At 41.1% G+C, this 18,903-nt stretch overlaps 1 protein-coding gene across 1 annotated transcript in view; it reads right to left on the reverse strand.

Moving 5' to 3' along the window:
- The window catches only part of DROSHA (drosha ribonuclease III), a 103,999-nt gene that overhangs the window by 30,854 nt on the left and 54,242 nt on the right, over nt 1-18,903 (reverse strand). Inside the window, exons 18-22 of the mRNA XM_081089710.1 lie at nt 10,779-10,886; nt 10,147-10,285; nt 9,725-9,785; nt 3,518-3,577; nt 2,161-2,260 (exon numbers count right to left, since the gene is read on the reverse strand). Of these exons, the coding sequence (XP_080945836.1) occupies nt 2,161-2,260; nt 3,518-3,577; nt 9,725-9,785; nt 10,147-10,285; nt 10,779-10,886 (468 nt within the window). The remainder of the gene's footprint in view (nt 1-2,160; nt 2,261-3,517; nt 3,578-9,724; nt 9,786-10,146; nt 10,286-10,778; nt 10,887-18,903) is intronic.

Raw genomic sequence — 18,903 nt, forward strand, 5'->3', positions numbered from 1 at the left:
TGCAGGAGCAGACGGGTGTTGTGTGCTATGGGAATGTTGGAAGTTGGTGTGGAAGAAGATCACATTGAAATTCCTGAAGGGAAAAACTGGCCACCCCTCTTTGTAAAGCACCCAATGTGTTACATGACTATTTCTGTTTTCCTGATATGGCACCTTCCCATACTTTGTAAATATCCTCCCTAAAATTATTTGAAAAATAATTATGCAATTTCATTATATCTGAAACTGGAAAGAAAACAATGGAGGAAGGGTGACAATCTATTTATTAGCAAGTATTTCCAGTGGACATTAAGGTGGACCAGGAAGCAGCTCGACAATTTAATCAACTAAACACTGAAGCAGTTTTACTTAGAGTTGAGGAATTCTGTGCATTGTGAGGCTGCTAAACCCAAGTTAGCACACCTGTTGCCTATACTTTCTCTTCGAGGCATCATTATTTCTATTCTCAGATGCCACTAAAGCTGGGTCAAAGTCTACCTGTAACTATGATGATGACGCTGCTACAGAAAACACAGCAATGCACTCTTGCTGCACAAAAACCAGAGGATAAAATTAACCACAATTTGAATGTAATTAATGCCTTGTCAGTCATAAAACTAGAATGGATTTTACATAGTCACTTCTATCAAATTCCATCATTCATATCGAAATGAAGAAAACAATAAAAATTACTTAAGGCAAAAATAAAGGTAAACCCACAAAAGCTTTTCAGTGGATCATCAGCTGGGGATTGGAGGGCCACCGTCCCCCCTGCTATAGAATAAACCCACAGGTCTATAAAATGTAATGATTTCTAGTGAGAATAGTGGCAGCAACAGAAACAACGAACTCCTTCTAACTCACTTACATGTGTGGGTGATTGCTAGGATGAACAGGCATTGTGCTGAGCCCTGTATAAACACAATCATTAATATTCAAATGACAATGTCATGCAGTTCTCACAGCTACTCTGCATGGCAGGTGCTGATGCCATCTCCCTTGTGCAGCTGAGAAAGCAGAGGCCTGGGGAAGAGACCGACACTCCGTCCGGGGACCCCAGTTGCAAGAGGAGGGGTGTGGGCCGGAACCTTACGGCCAATGCAAGTGCATGATCTGTCTGTTATGATCTACTATGATGAGACACTGCACAGAGATAGGAACATCAAATGAGATAATGAAGCTACATGCCTGCCATGAATCTAAGTTGAGAAAAGGTTCTGGTGGGTGGGAAGAGATTAACCAAAGACTTAAATGCATATATGAATAAGCCATGGACAATAGTGTGGTGAAGGCCTGAGGCAGGGGGGAGGGGCGGGCTATAAGGGGCCAATGGGGGAAGTAAGAGGGACATCTGTAACACTTTCAAGTATAAAGATAAATTAAAAAAAAAAAAAAGGTTCTGTTAGTCACTCGGCTCAGTAAAGGAGGCTGGCTGGACAGCCTAAACCAGTGATGGCGAACCTTTTGAGCTCGGCGTGTCAGCATTTTGAAAAACCCTAACTTAACTCTGGTGCCGTGTCACATATAGAAATTTTTTGATATTTGCAACCATAATAAAACAAAGATTTATATTTTTTATATTTATTTTATATATTTAATTGCCATTTAACAAAAAAAAATCAACCAAAAAAATGAGTTCGCGTGTCACCTCTGATACGCGTGTCATAGGTTTGCCATCACTGGCCTAAACCCTAAGTCTTAATTAATGAGATTTGTAATTTTGGGGGATTCTCAAAGATCTGTAAAGTATCCCCTATGGATATAAATGGTCTGGAGCATTCTATTCAAAGCTATAATTCTACTTGTTAAAGTAAATTAAAAACAAATATAATACAGAAATATTACACAAAGGAAAATTATTTAAAAAATTGAAGTCTTTCGCTCTGCTCTCATGTTCCTTTTCCCCAAATGTTTAACTCTGTTCCTGCACATCTGTCAATTTTTTCCCCTTCTGTTATCAAGTTACCTCACCGTGGAGTTCATTAGCTGCTGGAGAAACTCACAAAGGTAACCAAACTAGTAAGGCTGAATCCTTAAAACCCAAACAAAAAAAATCTTTCCTGGTCTATAAAATACTAAGCCCTAACACACGCCACAGAGGTACTGATTCAAATCCAAAACTATGCACGGGCTGAGGAGGAGGACGCCAGGCGCCAGGCCAGGCTCCGAGGTCGGACACACCTTGGCTAGCATGGCGAGGTGCTGATTCTGGACGATGGCAGTCCGGTAAGTCGCTAACCCCCCTTCCTCCAGACTAGGAAACAAATAGTACAAGTGGACACTGCAAAAAAAAAAAAAAATCACATATATAAATATGCATCACACCATTCTGCATTCTGTCTGTGGCTCCGAGACACAAAAGTAGGCCCGGCAAGGGATCTGCACAGGAGACACGGGCTAAACTGAACTCATCTGGAGGGTTTGAAAGTTTAACAGAAAGCAGAGTATATCTGCATGTGCTGGAACCCGAACAGCGCCATTCACTCGTGTTTTCACAGTTATTTCTGTTAAAAGGTTCCTCGGGAATCTGATGACAACAAAGACCTGAACAATGTCACACGTGGCTAAGAGCAAACCCATGGGACACCCACAAGTGGGCCTAGAAACAGTGCTTTTCTTGGGTTAGGCTTTGGGCAGCCCCTGAAGAGAGAAGCCTGGCAGCCCCGGGCAGGACAGCAGCGGAGGCATGTTCTTCAGGAGGACGGACAGGAGCGGAACTGATCGGCACGGGCGGCTGGCTGTGCTCTAAGAGCGAGCCGACGGGGGCTGGTTAGGAACCGCAGGAACTGGGAGAAGCCACGTGGAACACCCGTTTGGAACACAACAGCAACTGTTCTCTCCTAAATCTCACACCGGGTTTTAGACCCACTGAGCGTGGCTAGTCCTACGTGTCCAGGGAAAGCAGGCTTAGACAGCAGCCCCTTGGGCTCAGTATATCCTTCTTGGGAAAAGAAATGGCCTAGAGAGAATAAAAAATAGCTCAATATAGTTCCAAGAAAAGCATGTGTTACTGCTCTTTAAAAGAGAAATTACCTATGAAAAAACAAAACACACTTTCCTACCCCTACCTCCAAAATAAGGACCCTAAAACACTTCTGGGGAGAAAACACACGCATCCCCAAATCTCAACATTAAAATTACTCGTAAGCTTTACTTCCCTTGAGATCAGAAAGAGTGAGAAAGGGATCAAAGACAAATCCTAGAAAATGAAATGACATTTTAAAATATCATTCCTTTCTTTACAAATTGAATATAATCTCTGAAGCATCTACACCAAGGCCAGCTGATCTCTGTGGCTGTGGCAACTTGAACATAAACTTGACAGGACAGAGAAGCGCGCCTTCCCCCTTGCAATCTTGCTCACTGCAGCATCAGCAAGGGCAAGTTCTCAGGGCAGGAGCCACAGGCCTGGGGCTGGCAAGCTCCACAGCAGGGACAAAACACAATGGCTTATTTGGCTAATTACAAAGAAGGCAATGTGTCAAGCATGTTTCCTATAAAATGCAACTAATGGGGAAGAGAAGAAGAGCCGCCTTACCTGGTCAGAAACTCAACGACAGCATCACCCAGGAACTCCAACCGCTCATTGTGGTTAATCCTATAGGAAATTTTCAAAATCACTGAAAATAGCACACATTTACATTTGCTCCCTCCCCCCTCAAAGAAAGAACACATGAGGGTTAGCTCTTTTAATATGAGAACACCCTACCTTGTTTTGATCCCTGGGGGGGCATGCGGGAGGCAACCAATGTTCCTCTCTCATATACTAGTAGATATCTCTTTCTCTCTCTCTCTCTCTCTCTCTCTCTCTCTCTCTCTCTCTCTCTCTCTCTTACTCTCTCTCTCGTTCTCTCTCTCTCCCTTCCTCTGAAATAAATTTTTAAAAATCTAAAACAGTAGCAAATCTTTTGTTCTTCTCCCATTGTTTATCCTTTCTTAATCATCCCCATTATAAATACCACCAAGCTCCAACATGAGATGTTTACTGAGCAGTAAACACTCCATTTGTTTTGGAGAACTGAATCAACAGAGGCATGAAATCGAGATTAACTGTAACATTTATACAGCACATCTGGTCTGGGGAACTCAAAGCACTTTATAAAACAACAGTCTCCTGTAACAGTGATTACTGTAAGATATCATTTACTTCATGGAAAACCATCTTAGATTTGGGCAAAGTCCAGGGGGAATTGCTAGAGTGAGAGTATGGACAACTTTTTCTCACTCCGCCTTCTAAGCCTCAAGCAGTGACTGGTAGAGTAGAGCTAGAAGGGGCCCTGGAGCTCCGCTGAACCTTCCACCCAATCCAGGAATCCCTTCTATTCATTACATCTATGTACCTGGACACTTGTGGGGAAGGGAGGTCACGGGGCTGCTAGACCTGAGACTCACTGGAGCCATGGATCCCAGATTAAACATCTTTGGGATTTAACCTGAAGCATTTAAGTCAGTAAATCCACTCAGTGGAATTCATATATATTGAATGTGTATTGTTACTGTGTTTTTAAGGCAAAATACTTGTGTATAACTGATTTAAAATATACTTTGCAATGATCATTTCCTTAAACACACAGACATTAGCAAACAGTCCACAAGTATCTCTCTTTTGGTTGAATATATTCTTATACATTCTGTCTAGCAATAACACTACCAATCAAATAAAAACAAACAAACCAAGGCCGCTTGATCCTCTCCTTTTTCCCTCACCAGTCTTCTGGCCCCTCTTTCCCAAAGGTCTTGCTGATAATACATGGATTACTTAAATGTCACGAAATACCTAATCCTTCAGAGACCCTTTCTGTAGTAACATTTCATTGCAGTTTGCAGGAGTTAAATATAACTGAAATTTATGTGGCTAAGCAGTAACACTTTTTAAAATTACGGGTAGCGTATTCACTTGAGATGATGCCATCATAAAAGTTAATTATTTTGTAGTTTTGATAGGCAGACAGGGTTTTATCTATTAATTTTAAGTCTTCATGACTTTTTGTAAATCTAGCTGATCCCAAATCAGATTAAGTAAAATGCTAACCAGCCATTTAAACCTCTACTGATGGCTCTGACCACGACCCTTATTTTTTTTTTACCATGACCCTTCTTAATACCCCAGCTCCTCTATTGCTAGCCAATAAGTAAATAACCTTGGGTAAAAGTACTATCATGAATGACATTCTTTCCTTTAATACATATTTACTGAGGCCCTGTGCTGTGAAAAACACTAGTTGCAAAAGGAAAGGAAATTTTAAAAAAGAAAAAGAGTAAGACCATAGACCTTCAAAATGCTTACAGTATAGACAATCAGCCCATCACATAATTATGATACGTGGGAGAACCAGAATATGTACCATAAAGCAGGTGCCTGCAGGCTGTGGGCAGAAGTCCCAGGTTACAGGGCATTCCACAGGTGGCTGTGCAATGACTGTGGCATTCAGGGAAGGGAGACTGTACACTTGGCAGCACAGCAACTACTTCAGTCTCACTGGTGTGTAGTGAGCCGCAAGGAAGATGTGCCTGGAAAAGTGACCTGGGGCCAAGCCATGCTGTTGGGACTTCCAGGTGGGGAAGTTCCAACTTATTCAGTGGGTGACAAGACGTCCCAGAAAGCTTTTCAAGCAGGTTGCCACTAAGAACGAGAATCAAGCTCTAGAACCAGCAAGCTGGCTGGCTGCAGTGTGAAGGGGAACTGGCAGAGCCGGTCAGTAACTGCAGGGTGGGCAGGTGGGAGGAGTGGTTTTCAGGGGAACTAGAAGTCCATTGAGAACCCCTCCTCTCGGCCCTCTCCCCGGCCTGCCCTGCTCGTCCACCTTCCCACGGCCATCAGTGCCCAAAACAGATTTCCCAAACAACTTAACTGGCTCGCTCGCTCTCTCTTCCCTTAATTCTGAGCAGGCTTGCTAGGGAGGAGATATAACCACTGACACTTGCAGTTTAATGGTGTTTGCTTCAAAGATATACAAACACTTCTGAGGAACAGATGCACCTCATTTTATAATAGCAAACTAAGAAACAAACCGAGGAGAGGGCAAATCATCGCAAGTGAACTCAATTATTCAGTGCACAGTACGAAACTGACCTGTGGCCCCTAAGCAGCCAGCAGAGCTGTCCTTAGCCCCACAGCAGTCTCGTGTGTACATTCTGCTCTGACCTCCACTGAAGCACTAGCAGAGTCTCCCTTGTAGTAAGGACTTTATGTTTATAGCACTCTCTACCCACCGCAGGTAGCCAGGCCTCCTGGTGAGTGCAGCTTGGACTTACTTGCCTTGGAATCACCTAAAATACCTACAAACTGCCTCAAACTCAAAAGGCACTGGCTCAGTGTCTGCTGAATTACATCTGTGTGAAGCTTCTGAAGTACTGCTCCCAGGGCTGTGCCCGCTGGGGAACGCTGGATAGCAACATTGGAGCAGCAGCAGTCCTGGCCCTGGAGGCCAGGAGGCTCTTCCTGGACGGAAACTCCAGTCAACTCTCTATCAGCAGAAAGATCACGGACAGGGCTGAAGACTCTCAACACAAGCATTAAAGGCCAGAAGTCAAAGGACAAAAGAAAGTGTTTATTCTCTGTCGATGGTATCATTTTCAAAATGGGAAATTCAGAAAGAACGTGGTTTCTCAGATATCATTCCTTTTGCCATGATAAGTAAGCATCTCTTTGTAATAGCACAAAAGAAAACAAATCATGAGGCTTGAAAATACTACTGATGACATAATTTACATATCAACAACTCTAGTTGGGGCAGAGGAGACGAAGAAGATCTAAACCTGGCCTCATCAGCCATTAGGCATCTGCTTTCATTCAAAAACTATTTTTTTAATATATTTTATTGATTTTTTTTCAGAGAGGAAGGGAGAGGGATAGAGAGTTAGAAACATCCATCAGCTGCCTCCTGCACACTCCTTACTGGTTATGTGCCCGCAACCAAGGTACATGCCCCTGACCGAAATTGAACCCAGGATCCTTGAGTCCACAGGCCGACGCTCTATCCACTGAGCCAAACCGGTCAGGGCTGCTTTCATTCAATTTTGGGGGTGAATTTATATAGGCCTAGCCCACTTTCTTCCCAGATTCTTCAGGGGCTCAAGGCCACACAAAATACGAGTATTAATACATGAAAGTATCTTTTAAAATCAAGAAATAAAATAAGGAAAGCTAACATTTAAACTTTCCAACCCCTTATGTAAGGCCAGTATTATTCTAACAATGAAACCTGACAGAAGCATCACAAGAAATGAAAACTACAGAATTGTATCTTTTATGAATATAGACACAGGAATCCTCAACACTAACAAACTAAATTCACAGCATACAAAAAGGACTATACACCATGATCAAGTGGGATGTACCCCCAGGAAAGCAAAGTCAGTTTAACATCTAAAAATCAATTACTAATTCATCATGTGAGTAGAATAAATGGAGGGAAAAACACATGATCTCAATAAATGCAGAGAAAACATTTGACAAAATTCAACACACTATCATAATAGAAACATTAAGCAACTAGGAATAGAAGGGAACTTCTTAAACCTGAAAAAGGGCATCTAAGAAAAACCCAGAATTAATATCAGACTCAATGATGAAAGATTGAATGCTTTCCCCTTAAGATTAGGAAAAAGAAGCAACTGCTCTCATCACTTCTATTTAATTCTAGAGACCCAGTGCACAAAATTCATGTGGCAGGGGGGTGGGGCGGTTCTCTCAGCCCGGCCTGCGCCCTCTCACAATCTGGGACACTGGCTCCTAACCACTCACCTGCCTGCCGATCACCCTTAAACATTCTGCCTGCCTGCCTCATTGCCCCTAACCACTCTGCCTGCCTGCCTGATCACCCCTAACCACTCATCTGCCTGCCTGATCGCCCCTAACCCCTTGCCTGCCTGCCTGATCACCCCTAACCACTTGCTTGCTTGCCTGATTGCCCCTAACCACTCTGCCTGCCTGCTTGATCACCCCTAACTGCTCGCCTGCCTGCCTGATCGCCCCTAACTGCCTCTGACTCAGCCCCTGCGGCTTTATCTGGAAGGACATCTGGAATGACGTCTGGAAGGTCGCTCGGCTGTCTGGTCTAATTAGCATATTATGCTTTTATTATTATAGATTGTACTGGAGGCTCTAGCCAGGGTAACAATGCTAAGAAAATAAAACAAGAGGCATACACACTGAAATAAAAAAGTAAAATTATCTCTATTTGCAGATATATGCTTATATATATATATATATATATATATATATATATAGTATGAGGAATACACTAAAAACCTGTTATAGCTAACAAAGGAGCTCATTAAAGTTGCAGGATACAAGGTCACTATATAAAAATCAACTGTATTTCTATACACTTGCAATGAACAATCTGAAAATGAACTTAAGAAAAATAATTCCACTTATAACAGCATCAAAAAGAATAAAATACCTAGGAATAAATTTAGCAAACGATATGCAAAACGTATACTCTGAAAAATACAAAACATTTTTTAAAGAAATTAAAAAAGACAAATACATATAAAGACACCCAATGTTTGAGGATCAGAAGATTTACTATTAAGAAGTAATTGTTTATAAATTGACCTACAGATTCAACACAATCCCTATCAAAATATCAACTGTGACTTTAGATTAGGCAAAGTTTTTTAGAGATGACACCAAAAGCAGAAACAACAAAAGAAACAGTAAACTGGACTTTGTGCTTTAAAGGTCATCATCAAGTGGGTGAAAAGATGATGCTCAGAATGAGGAAAAATTTTGCAAGTCATGTAAGGGACTTATATCTAGAATACATAAAAATTATTATAACTCAATAATAAAAAGTAACCTAATTTAAAATGGGAAAAGGATCTGAACAAATATTTCTCCAGAAAATACAAATGGCCAATAAGCACATGAAAAAGATGTTCAACATCATTAAGCCATCAGGAAAAGTCAAACAAAACCACAATGAGATAACACATCATACCCGACAGGATAGTTAAAATAAAAAAAGAGAAGCCCTGACCGGTTTGGCTCAGTGGATAGAGCGTCGGCCTGTGGACTGAAAGGTCCCAGGTTCGATTCCAGTCAAGGGCACATTCCCGGGTTGTGGGCTCAATCCCCAGTTGGGGGGCGTGCAGGAGGCAGCCAATCAATGATTCTCTCTCATCATTATTGTTTCTAGGTCTCTCTCCCTCTCCCTTCCTCTCTAAAATCAATAAAAAATATATTTTAAAAAAATAAATAAATAAAAACATATCCTTGGGTGAGGATTAAAAAAAACACACACACAAACATATGGCAACACAAAAATCTATACACAAATATTCATAGCAACATCATTCATGATAACAGAAAAATAGAAACAACTCCAAATGCCTATCAATTGGTATATGATTAAATATAATGTGACATAACCATACCATGGAATATTAATAAGAAATGAAGTACTGATACATACTATAACATAAAATAAGCCAGTCACAAAGGATCATGACATACAATATATTGCCACTAATACAAAATGTCCAAAATAGACAAATTCATAAAGATTGAAAGTACTAGTTGCCCAAGGCTGAGCAGGCTGAAAGAAAGGGCAGTAACTAGTAAGAGGTACCAGGTTTCCTTCAAAGGTGATGAAATGTTCTAAAATTAGGAATGATCATGGCTGCACAATGTTGTGAACATACTAAAAACTACTGAATTGTATACTTTAAACGGGTGAATTATATAGTATGTGAATTATACTGCAATAAAGCTGTTATAAAAAAAAATCTACTTTACCTTGAAGGAGTTGGGTCATCTTGGCCAAGGCGTGACATAATATTTATTAAGGTGTTAATTCCTATTTTTAAAAAAAAATACACAAGTAAATATTGTTAGAAGCATTCTAGTGCCATGATATGACATATTGGAAAAAAATTATCTAGCTCATCCCAATATGACTTAAAAAAGTTTAATATCTGCATGTGTACAAATTTAATCAACTTAGTTACTTAAAACACTAAATAGGAGGAATAAGTTTTTCTAAAAAAGTCATCCATCCTATTTCAATGCTCTGCTCAACATGATTATTATTATGTATGAGGCAAGAAGCACTGAAGAATGAGAGGATGGAACAGTCACCAGGGAACCATTCCCAGTGGAGATGTAACCCAGAACACAGGAGATTTAACCCAAAACACGAGAGCAGAATCCAAACACACCTTTTTTCCGCATGTGCATGTGATGAACTTTTCTGTCTCCATATTTGGGCTGGCGAATTCCACAGTTAGACAAAGAATTCCTGGCATGATCAGGATTCATTCCAAAATTCAAGTGATGGCTTGGGTGAGTCATGGCCAGCTAAAATTTCAGTGAAATAAATTCAGCCTTAAAAACTCAACACAGAAATGCCATCTTTACATTATCCACCAATGAAACAGGAAAGAGATCTGTAGCCAGTCGACTTTTAAGCCCTGATCTTTCCATCTATCTCCTCCAATTTCCACAGCACTGGTGCAAGCCTTCTTCTAAAAATAAATCTACAGTCTACATCTTTTGGAGGAGAATTAGAGTACTCAACACCTAGAAAGAAGAGCCATAAAGAAGGAAAACCTGAAAGAAGGGGCTCTGGTTTGACAGGCAAATTTTTGCTTTAGTTTGTTTCTTTAGGGACGGCCTCAAAAAAAAAGGTGAGAAAAGGGGTTTGAAAGGGGCAACCAAAATAAAGGAGAGAGCGGTTTCTAAACATCGTCATCATCTCCCAGAAGAGAGAACTCAATGCTCCATCTGAAACCTGCAAGATGAATTACTGCTACCCTGTTATCATGTGAGTGTACAGGAGAGTAATTCTTACCTGTAACAGACAACGATCTTGGAAAGTATACCCTATCAACTTGTCCAGGTGCATTAGGCATTGGTGGTAGCGAATGTGATGGGTCAAAACAGGTAGCATCATTGCATGCTTTAAAAAAAAAAAAAAATCAGTATGTTTAACTCTATAAAACCTTTTAAAAATGCAACAAATGAGAACTATTTTCACAACCCAAATTCCAAGTCACAGTGTCTTGAAACAGTTTAGTGGGGGCATGGCATCCTGATGCACCATCTACAAAGGGTAGGGGACCTTAGCTGTTTGGGGTATATTCTCTGGAATCAGAATGCCTGGGTCCAAATCCTGCTCTGTTACTCATTCATTGTGGGACTTAGGGCAAGTTATTTCACTTCTCAGCCTCAGTTTCCTCACCTGTAAAATGGGGGAAATTAATATAGCTACTTTCAAGGACAGTTAAAAGGATTAAATAAGCAAACATAAAAAAAATGGTTTAGGAGAGAACCAAAATGGCGGCATAGGTAAAAACATGTACTTGCTGCCTCTCACAACCACATCAAAACTACAACTAAAAGACAAAACACTGATCATCCAAAACCATGGGAAAGCTGGCTGAGTGGAAGTTCCACAACTAGAAGGAAAGAAAAAAGTGCACTGAGACTGGTAGGAGGTTCAGAGGTGTGGAGTTGTGGAGGAGCACTCGAAACGGGCTGGCAACTGGGTGCACTATTGTTTTTTTCAATCGGGAGGGAGATACAAGCTTCAGATTGCTCTGAACTCCAGTTTCGGGCGCGACTCTGGAGACCCAGACTCATTCAGGGAGAAACTGGACTGTCTGGCATCGGGCTGGAACACGAGGGCGGCTTTCTCTCAGAGGTGCTAGCAGTGATCATTGTTCCTGCGGGGGATGCAGATGGAAGAGACTCGGGGACCTCTCCAATGAAGAGCTGACTGGCAGCCATTGCTGTTTGCTCCACCCTGGTGATTCCCAGAGACCCTGCCCCACCCAATTTACAACCCCACCTAAGCTGTGCACATCGGCTTTTGCATATGAATGGCCCATCCTTTCCCAGCATAAAACCTAACAAACTGCAGCTGGGTCAGAGAGCTCCAGAGCTTCCAAAAGAAGCCCCAAGGCTCAGCAACAGCAACAAGGCCTTGCTTCAGAGCTGGGCCTCATCTGGGCACCTCCAAACCCCAAACAAAGAGGACAAATCTGCAGATCTCTCTGTTGCTCCTGCTGGGTGGCCTCAGGCAGTGGCTGACTTAGCACCTCCTTGGAGATCCAAGAGCCATTGTACCCAGTGGTCAGTGTGAGACCATACCAGATTACAACTCTTCACATCCATAAGCAACACACTCAAGGGGAAGACTCAGTGAGCACCAAAGCCCCACTGAAGCAAGTCCTGCCCCGTAAGGGTGTCTCCAGCACAGCAGTTCTTCCACTGTAGACACAGCTGGTCCTCACAGCCAATTGATCTGGAGGTCAATTCCTCCCAGTGATGCCAACAGCAATCAAGGCTTAAAGACAACAGGACTGTGCACCCAGCCCACAAAGGGGTGCACCAAGAGTGTCTACCTCAGGTGATTGGGGAGACTGAGCCACTGGGCCCTATAGGACATCTACCATACAAGGCCACTCTATCAACACAGGAAGCAGCCAAAATGCGGAGACAAAGAAACAAGTCACAAATGAAAGAAATGGATGAAAGCAAAATACTGGATATAGAGTTCAAAACCACGGTTATAAGGTTACTCAAGAATCTTCTAGAAACCTCCGAGAAATTTAATGAGACCCTCAAGGATATGAAAAAGGACCAATCAGAAATTAAGCAATACACTGACTGAAATAAAGAATATTGCACAGAGATCCAACAGCAGACAAGAGGATCCCAAGAATCAAGTGAAAGATTTGAAATACGAAGAAGCAAAAAATACCCAACCCAACCGGAAAAGCAAAATGAATCCAAAAATATGAAGACAGTGTAAGGAGCCTCTGGGACAACTTCAAGCGTACCAACAACCGAATTATAAGGGTGTCAGAAAAAGAGAGAGAGCAAGATATTGAAAACCTATTTGAAGAAATAATGACAGAACACTTCCCCTACCTGGTTTAAGAAATAGACTTACAAGTTCAGGAAGCGCAGAGAACCCCAAACAAGAGGAATCCAAAGAGGACCACACCAAGACACATCATAATTAAAATGTCAAGAGCAAAAGACAAAGAGAGAACCTTAAAAGCAGCAAGAGAAAAACAGTCAGTTACCTACAAGGGAGTATCCATACGACTGTCAGCTGATTTCTCAACAGAAACCATGCAGGCCAGAAGGGGGTGGCAAGAAATATTCAAAGTGATGAATAGCAAGAACCTACAACCTAGATTACTCTACCCAGCTAAGCTATCATTTAGAATTGAAGGTCAGATAAAGAGCTTCACAGACAAGAAAAACCAAAGGAGTTCATCACCACCAAACCAGTATTATATGAAATGCTGAAAGGTATTCTTTAAGAAGAGGAAGAAGAAAAAGGTAAAGATAAAAAAATTATGAACAACAAAGTGACAACAAATACATATCTATCAACAAGTGAATCTAAAAATCAAATGAATAAAAAATCTGATGAACAAAATAAACTGGTGAATATAATAGAATCAGGGGCATAGAAAGGGAGTGGACTGACAATTCTCAGACGGAAGAGGGTGTGGGGAATGTGGGAAGAGACTGGGCAAAAATCTTACCCCTATGGACAAGGACAGTTGGGGGGAGTAAGGGCATGGGGTGGGGTGGGAACCGGGTGGAGGGGAGCAATGGGGGGAAAAAAGAGGAACATCTGTAATAATCTGAACATAAAGATTTATTAATTAAAAATAAATAAGTGGAACAACAAAACAACAAAAAAAGCGGTTTACAACAAGTCCTATTAGCCCTCATTCAAGTAGAAATGGCCCTGGTGCAATCAGTACTCAGCAAGATAACCTTGACAAGGTCACAAGAACGTCTGTGCCTCCTTGTCTATCTTTAATTACAAGGGAATGGATTAGGACTCACCAATCTGGAAACTTTGTCATGGTCAAGACACTTCTGAGAATCTAAGGAAAATAATTCTTTCCCCCCAAAATGCCTCTGCACACAAGCATGCAAAATTGGATGCCATTTTAATGGGCTCAGAACCCCTGAAGCCCATCACCATCCTTTAGGTAAGACCTTCTCAAGCAGGTGATCTTCAAAGGCCATTCCAGGTTTCACACTTAATGGCTTAACATTGTAAGGACAACTTTTGTAAAGCCACCGATACAGTTAAGGCACCCGAGAGCATGGAACTTTTGTTTTTTGTTTCAATCACTTTTCATTTGGCTATAGATACCTCGTTGGGAGATAATTTCATGAAAGGCATGTCTTTTTCTGTTCTTTAATAATGGTTCCCTAGAACTTAAGAGAATAAAGGAGTCATTCTTATTCATCAGAGCCTGGAGGATGGGCACAGCTCACAGAATGACTGACATATGCTTTCTACCATTTTAGTCTTTGAAGTATTTTAAGCTGGCAGTATTTAAAAATACATGAAAATGGATTTGCTTGAAACTATAGAAATCAGTTCCCTGTATTATTAACTTAAAAAGAATGATTAGTTCTCCCAAATAGACTCTGATCAACAGAATGTCTTTCTTTCCAGTTCAATTCAATAAAGACGTACTGAGCACCTCCATGTGCAAGGCTCCCTAGGGTGTGGCAGAGAAAAAGATGAAGACACTCTTTTTGCCCTCAAGGGATTCCCAGAGATGTGCGATTATGATTTGAATTATTGGCATTTTGTCCACATAGTTTTTAAAAGTGCTGTAATTAAAAATATAGTAATATGGCAGTGTGTGGCCCAAGTATAATATGGTTTTACAGGCACCTAAATTGCAGGGAGCTCAAGGGAGTCAAAGCTAAACACTCAAGGTGGACAAGTCATGAAGACTATACAGTGCAACTATCTTTCTAAAGTGTGAACTTAAACTGGTGAATTGTTTATTTTTTAATACCTCCAGTAAGAAATGAATAAAGCCCTCTCTAGAGTACTCTGATTACCAGATAATTTTTAGAACATTAAGCCCAAATCTGTTTCCTTATCCCTTGGAACCTAGTTCTACCCCTAGAGACAAAATAAAAAGATACATTAAGTGGCCTGGCCCCTACATCGTCCCTTGGTTAACCTAAGTCTTATTTCCTTGAACCCTGACTCATATGAAACAGCTCTTAGTCCCTTCCCCACTTCTTCTAAACTTGCTCCAAATAGAGCCAGTTTCTCTTTCCAAAAAAGTCTGTTTTTTTGTGAATACCATGGAAAGGAAAGCATGACCCATGTCCATCCCAGGCAACAAGTCTCAACATTATCTACGAGACTGTTGTATCTCTAGCTCAGTTTTTTAAAATACCAACCTCTGCAATGTTGAAAAGCACATAATCACTGGGCATATTTTTGCTCTCCCTCTAATTCATGCCTGGCAACTGCTTTCATTTAAAAAAAAAAAAAGTTCCCCTAAAAGAGTATGAGGAAATGGCCATGTGTAACTTTAAGAATATTAAAATTCTCCCATAAATATAGAGCAACCAGAACAGCAAACTAGACCTACAAACAATATATACATAAAAACTAGAAGACAAAGTATCCCCATGAGCTCCTAAATAAGAGTGCATGAGGACAAAGCCCTGTGTGGTCTCGTCACCTGTGAGAGCGAAGACAGGAAGTGCAGCAGGGCGTCCGAGGGCCCTGAGAATGAAAGAACCCAAAAATTAATATCATGCTTTCACTGGAAATGTGACCAAAACCAGAGAGGGGTCTACAGAATCCAAGCCACTGGGTGAGTACAAGAGGACAGTCTAACAGAAAGCCAAGTGAGGACAAGTCTCAGAGATTCAAGTAACTGGCATGGACCAGAGGAATGGCTTTAATCATTTCCACCATGGAGCCTCTCACTTGCACAGGCATGTTGTTTAACTACTCCTATATTTAAGAATTAACATTTTAAGACCATTCTGGAACAAGGAAGAGTATAAATAAACATAAAAATATTCATTGCAAAAATACTCATTTTGAACCAAAAGTCAATTAAGTTAATTTACCTTGGTCATTTTCCCCTAAATCATTTTTACTTTACTTTAGGTATTTGCATTTAAATTTGAACTGGGTTGCTCCTGTATAATGAATGAGTTGATGAGTAACACCTCCAAATTCTTTCAAGGTGGCATTCCTATATGGTGATGTTTTAAGCTCAGTGCAGGTAACAGTTTACTTTCACAACTCCAAGAAAATTCATTGATGGTGGAGTAATATTTATTATGTCAAGGTAGATAAATAGATACTTCACCTCTCCACCTAAGGGTGACAGCTACAAAATGCCTCCAAGATGATTTGATTTTGGTACAGAAGGAACTATTTCACCAAAACATAGAATTTATGGTTTTATCACTGTTTTTAAGAGTCCAAACCCCCTCTCCCCACTCCCCCATCATTGCTCTTGTACCCAGATTTCTTTCTCTTCTGCTTCTATCAACTTCTCAGGTAGCTGGCTGGCTCACACTTTCATTCATTTATATGTAGACATTTTTTCCTTTTTACAAACCATACAGCAATTCCTGTATTCAGTATATGAACTCAAAGTCAGCAATTTACCGTCTTTATCAAGTCATTTAAATGCGAGCATAATTTTACTAAGATTAAATAAGACTTCATTAGGAGGACAGGAGAATGTAATGTGAACCCTGAGGAAAAAAAAACACCTACTAAGAAGGCTTCCTGATGGCTAACTAAGCTCAAATTTCTGAAAAATAGAGCCTAGCAGTCATTTCTACCCAGGGGCCTCTCACACACACTGCTCTTCAGGGAGAAGCCTGCACTGAATTGCCTGCCTCTGCAATGAACTGCCTGCCTGCACTGTGTTCCTGCCATCTGAGCCAGCCCTTACAAAGGAGTTCCTAGAATCCTATTTCAACCAATAGGACTGAGGCTTTCCCCACATCCAATCAGAGCGGCTCTATTCTGACCAATCAGGACAGTGCCTTTTGGACCAATCAAACTGCAAAGATTTGAAGTCCTCATTTGCATGAGAACAGACCAATCAGGGACCATTGGCAGGAACTTCTGTCCATACAAGCCAGCTCTCCTCTGGCTCTGGAGTGCACTTTCCATCAAAGACTGTTTCAACTGACTGAGCTGAAACACCAAAGATGTCTTGTGGAAGCAAAGGGGAGCAGACCAGGGCAGGCCAGAGCAGACTGGCAAGGAGCAGAGCAGACTGTGGAGGAGTAGAGCAGAACAAAAGAGGGGCCTGGTCCCAGGGCTGCCTCACAGCCCTGTGGTAACACAACTGAGCCGCTATTATACATCTGTGCTGTTTTCACAGCCTAGCTGTTTCACAATTGAGCTGTAAAGCTTCCTTCTTCTCCACAGCCCAAAATGGGGACTCCAGTTGTCACTGAATTGGTGCGAATGCCATCAATTGACAGTAAGCATAGCTTCTAAACAGTTACCAGTTGTCTTGGAAGAATGGGAATCCTACGGACGAAGGAACTATGACCAGATCAAAAAATATTCACCTTTGTATACAGTTTAATCAGGATCCATTTTCTCTGACCAGTCAGTCAAAGAAAGTCACTGAGTGCTCCTACCAACCTCAAAGCAGAATGAAAAATATAATGTGTATATAGAGAAAATAACCTAGTCCTCAAGCTATGTCTAATCTAGCTGAGGAGCCAGAGTAAGGCATCTGTGATACACAAAGAACGCAAAACTGCAGTGGAGCAGATTATTGAGCGCCCCTATTTGTTTCACTAAGAGAAAGGGGGGAAAGGACTCGATACTTTTTAAAAAACTGCATTCAGTGGAACAAAACTGCCTTAGGGACTGCAACCTGGGGTGGGAAGAAAAGCAAGTAAAATAGGATAATCCCTCCACACCCAACAATCAGACAGTTATTGCTTTATCTTTTTATAAATTAGGGCCTCACAGGGTTTTGTTAAAAAACAAAACAACTTCAGAGTTAACCAAAAACTCAAGTTTAAAAATCACTAAACTAGAAGATCTCTAAGGTCCTTTCCAGTTCTCAATGCTCCACAATTTTAGGATCTCTCAAACAATCAACTCCGACTTGTCACTGAGATCACCAGGTTTGAGGCAGACTCCACTCACTGTTCAACATTCCACTCATTGTTCTTATGGTGTCTACCTTAGGATGATGTTATGGATTTGGAGAAACACTAGCAAGCAGGCAATTAGGTGATATGACTTCAAGTGGCTCTCAGAGAGAATCAACAGAGTAAGATATTCACTTTTGAAAGTACTTAGAGAAAAAAAAATGTGGTCAATTGGCAAAATAATTGAGGACCTGGAGGATGCTGGCTACCACTGTAGATGATTATTCTCAAACTATTTAGCAGTACTGCATCAATAGCAGTTCATCTTAAAACAAAACTATTTAGCTTCGGACATCACATGGGAAATGAATTGCACAGTAATACCTTTAATTATTGGATTAAATCCCACTGTTCAATATAATAATTAAATGCCAACATTGATTTTTAAAAAAAACACACTGATGATGATGAAATGAATACCTGAGAGTATCGGAACTTATTACAATATATGCTACCATCAAAACAGATAAATGGAAGCCTGGAAAGAATTCTTCCAAAAGGCTGAACACAGCTAATTACATTACCTGACCCCAGCCTGGGTAGTCATTTTCCTTTACTGTAATTTCCCTGCAGCGCAACCAGTATCAATCATAACACAAAAAAAATCAAGTGAGTTTTGGGGCTCTCTGATCTGGTATAAATTCTTCCCACAGGGAAAACAAAAATACTTATTAGTGAGTCAGCATACACAGCTGACATATGCCTCTACTGAGTTCATCAAATGAAAAAATACTATCATTTGGGTCAAATATGAAATTTATACTGATTCCGTTCATCAATGCCTTCAGTTCTCTGCAGCATAAGCTTGAGTCATGGGTCACAGTGTGTACACATGGCCTCGGGGAGTCTGCCGGTAGAGCTGCTGCTGTGTATCTTTTTGGACAAGCACCTGCACGTGGCTGCAAACAGACAGGTGCATCTGAAGAATGGACTGGCCTTCACTCAATATGCAGACAGGTGCATCTGAAGAATGG

Source organism: Myotis nattereri (genome assembly GCF_964212035.1).
Source record: "Myotis nattereri genome assembly, chromosome: 4".
In the NCBI taxonomy this organism is placed as follows: Eukaryota; Metazoa; Chordata; class Mammalia; order Chiroptera; family Vespertilionidae; genus Myotis; species Myotis nattereri.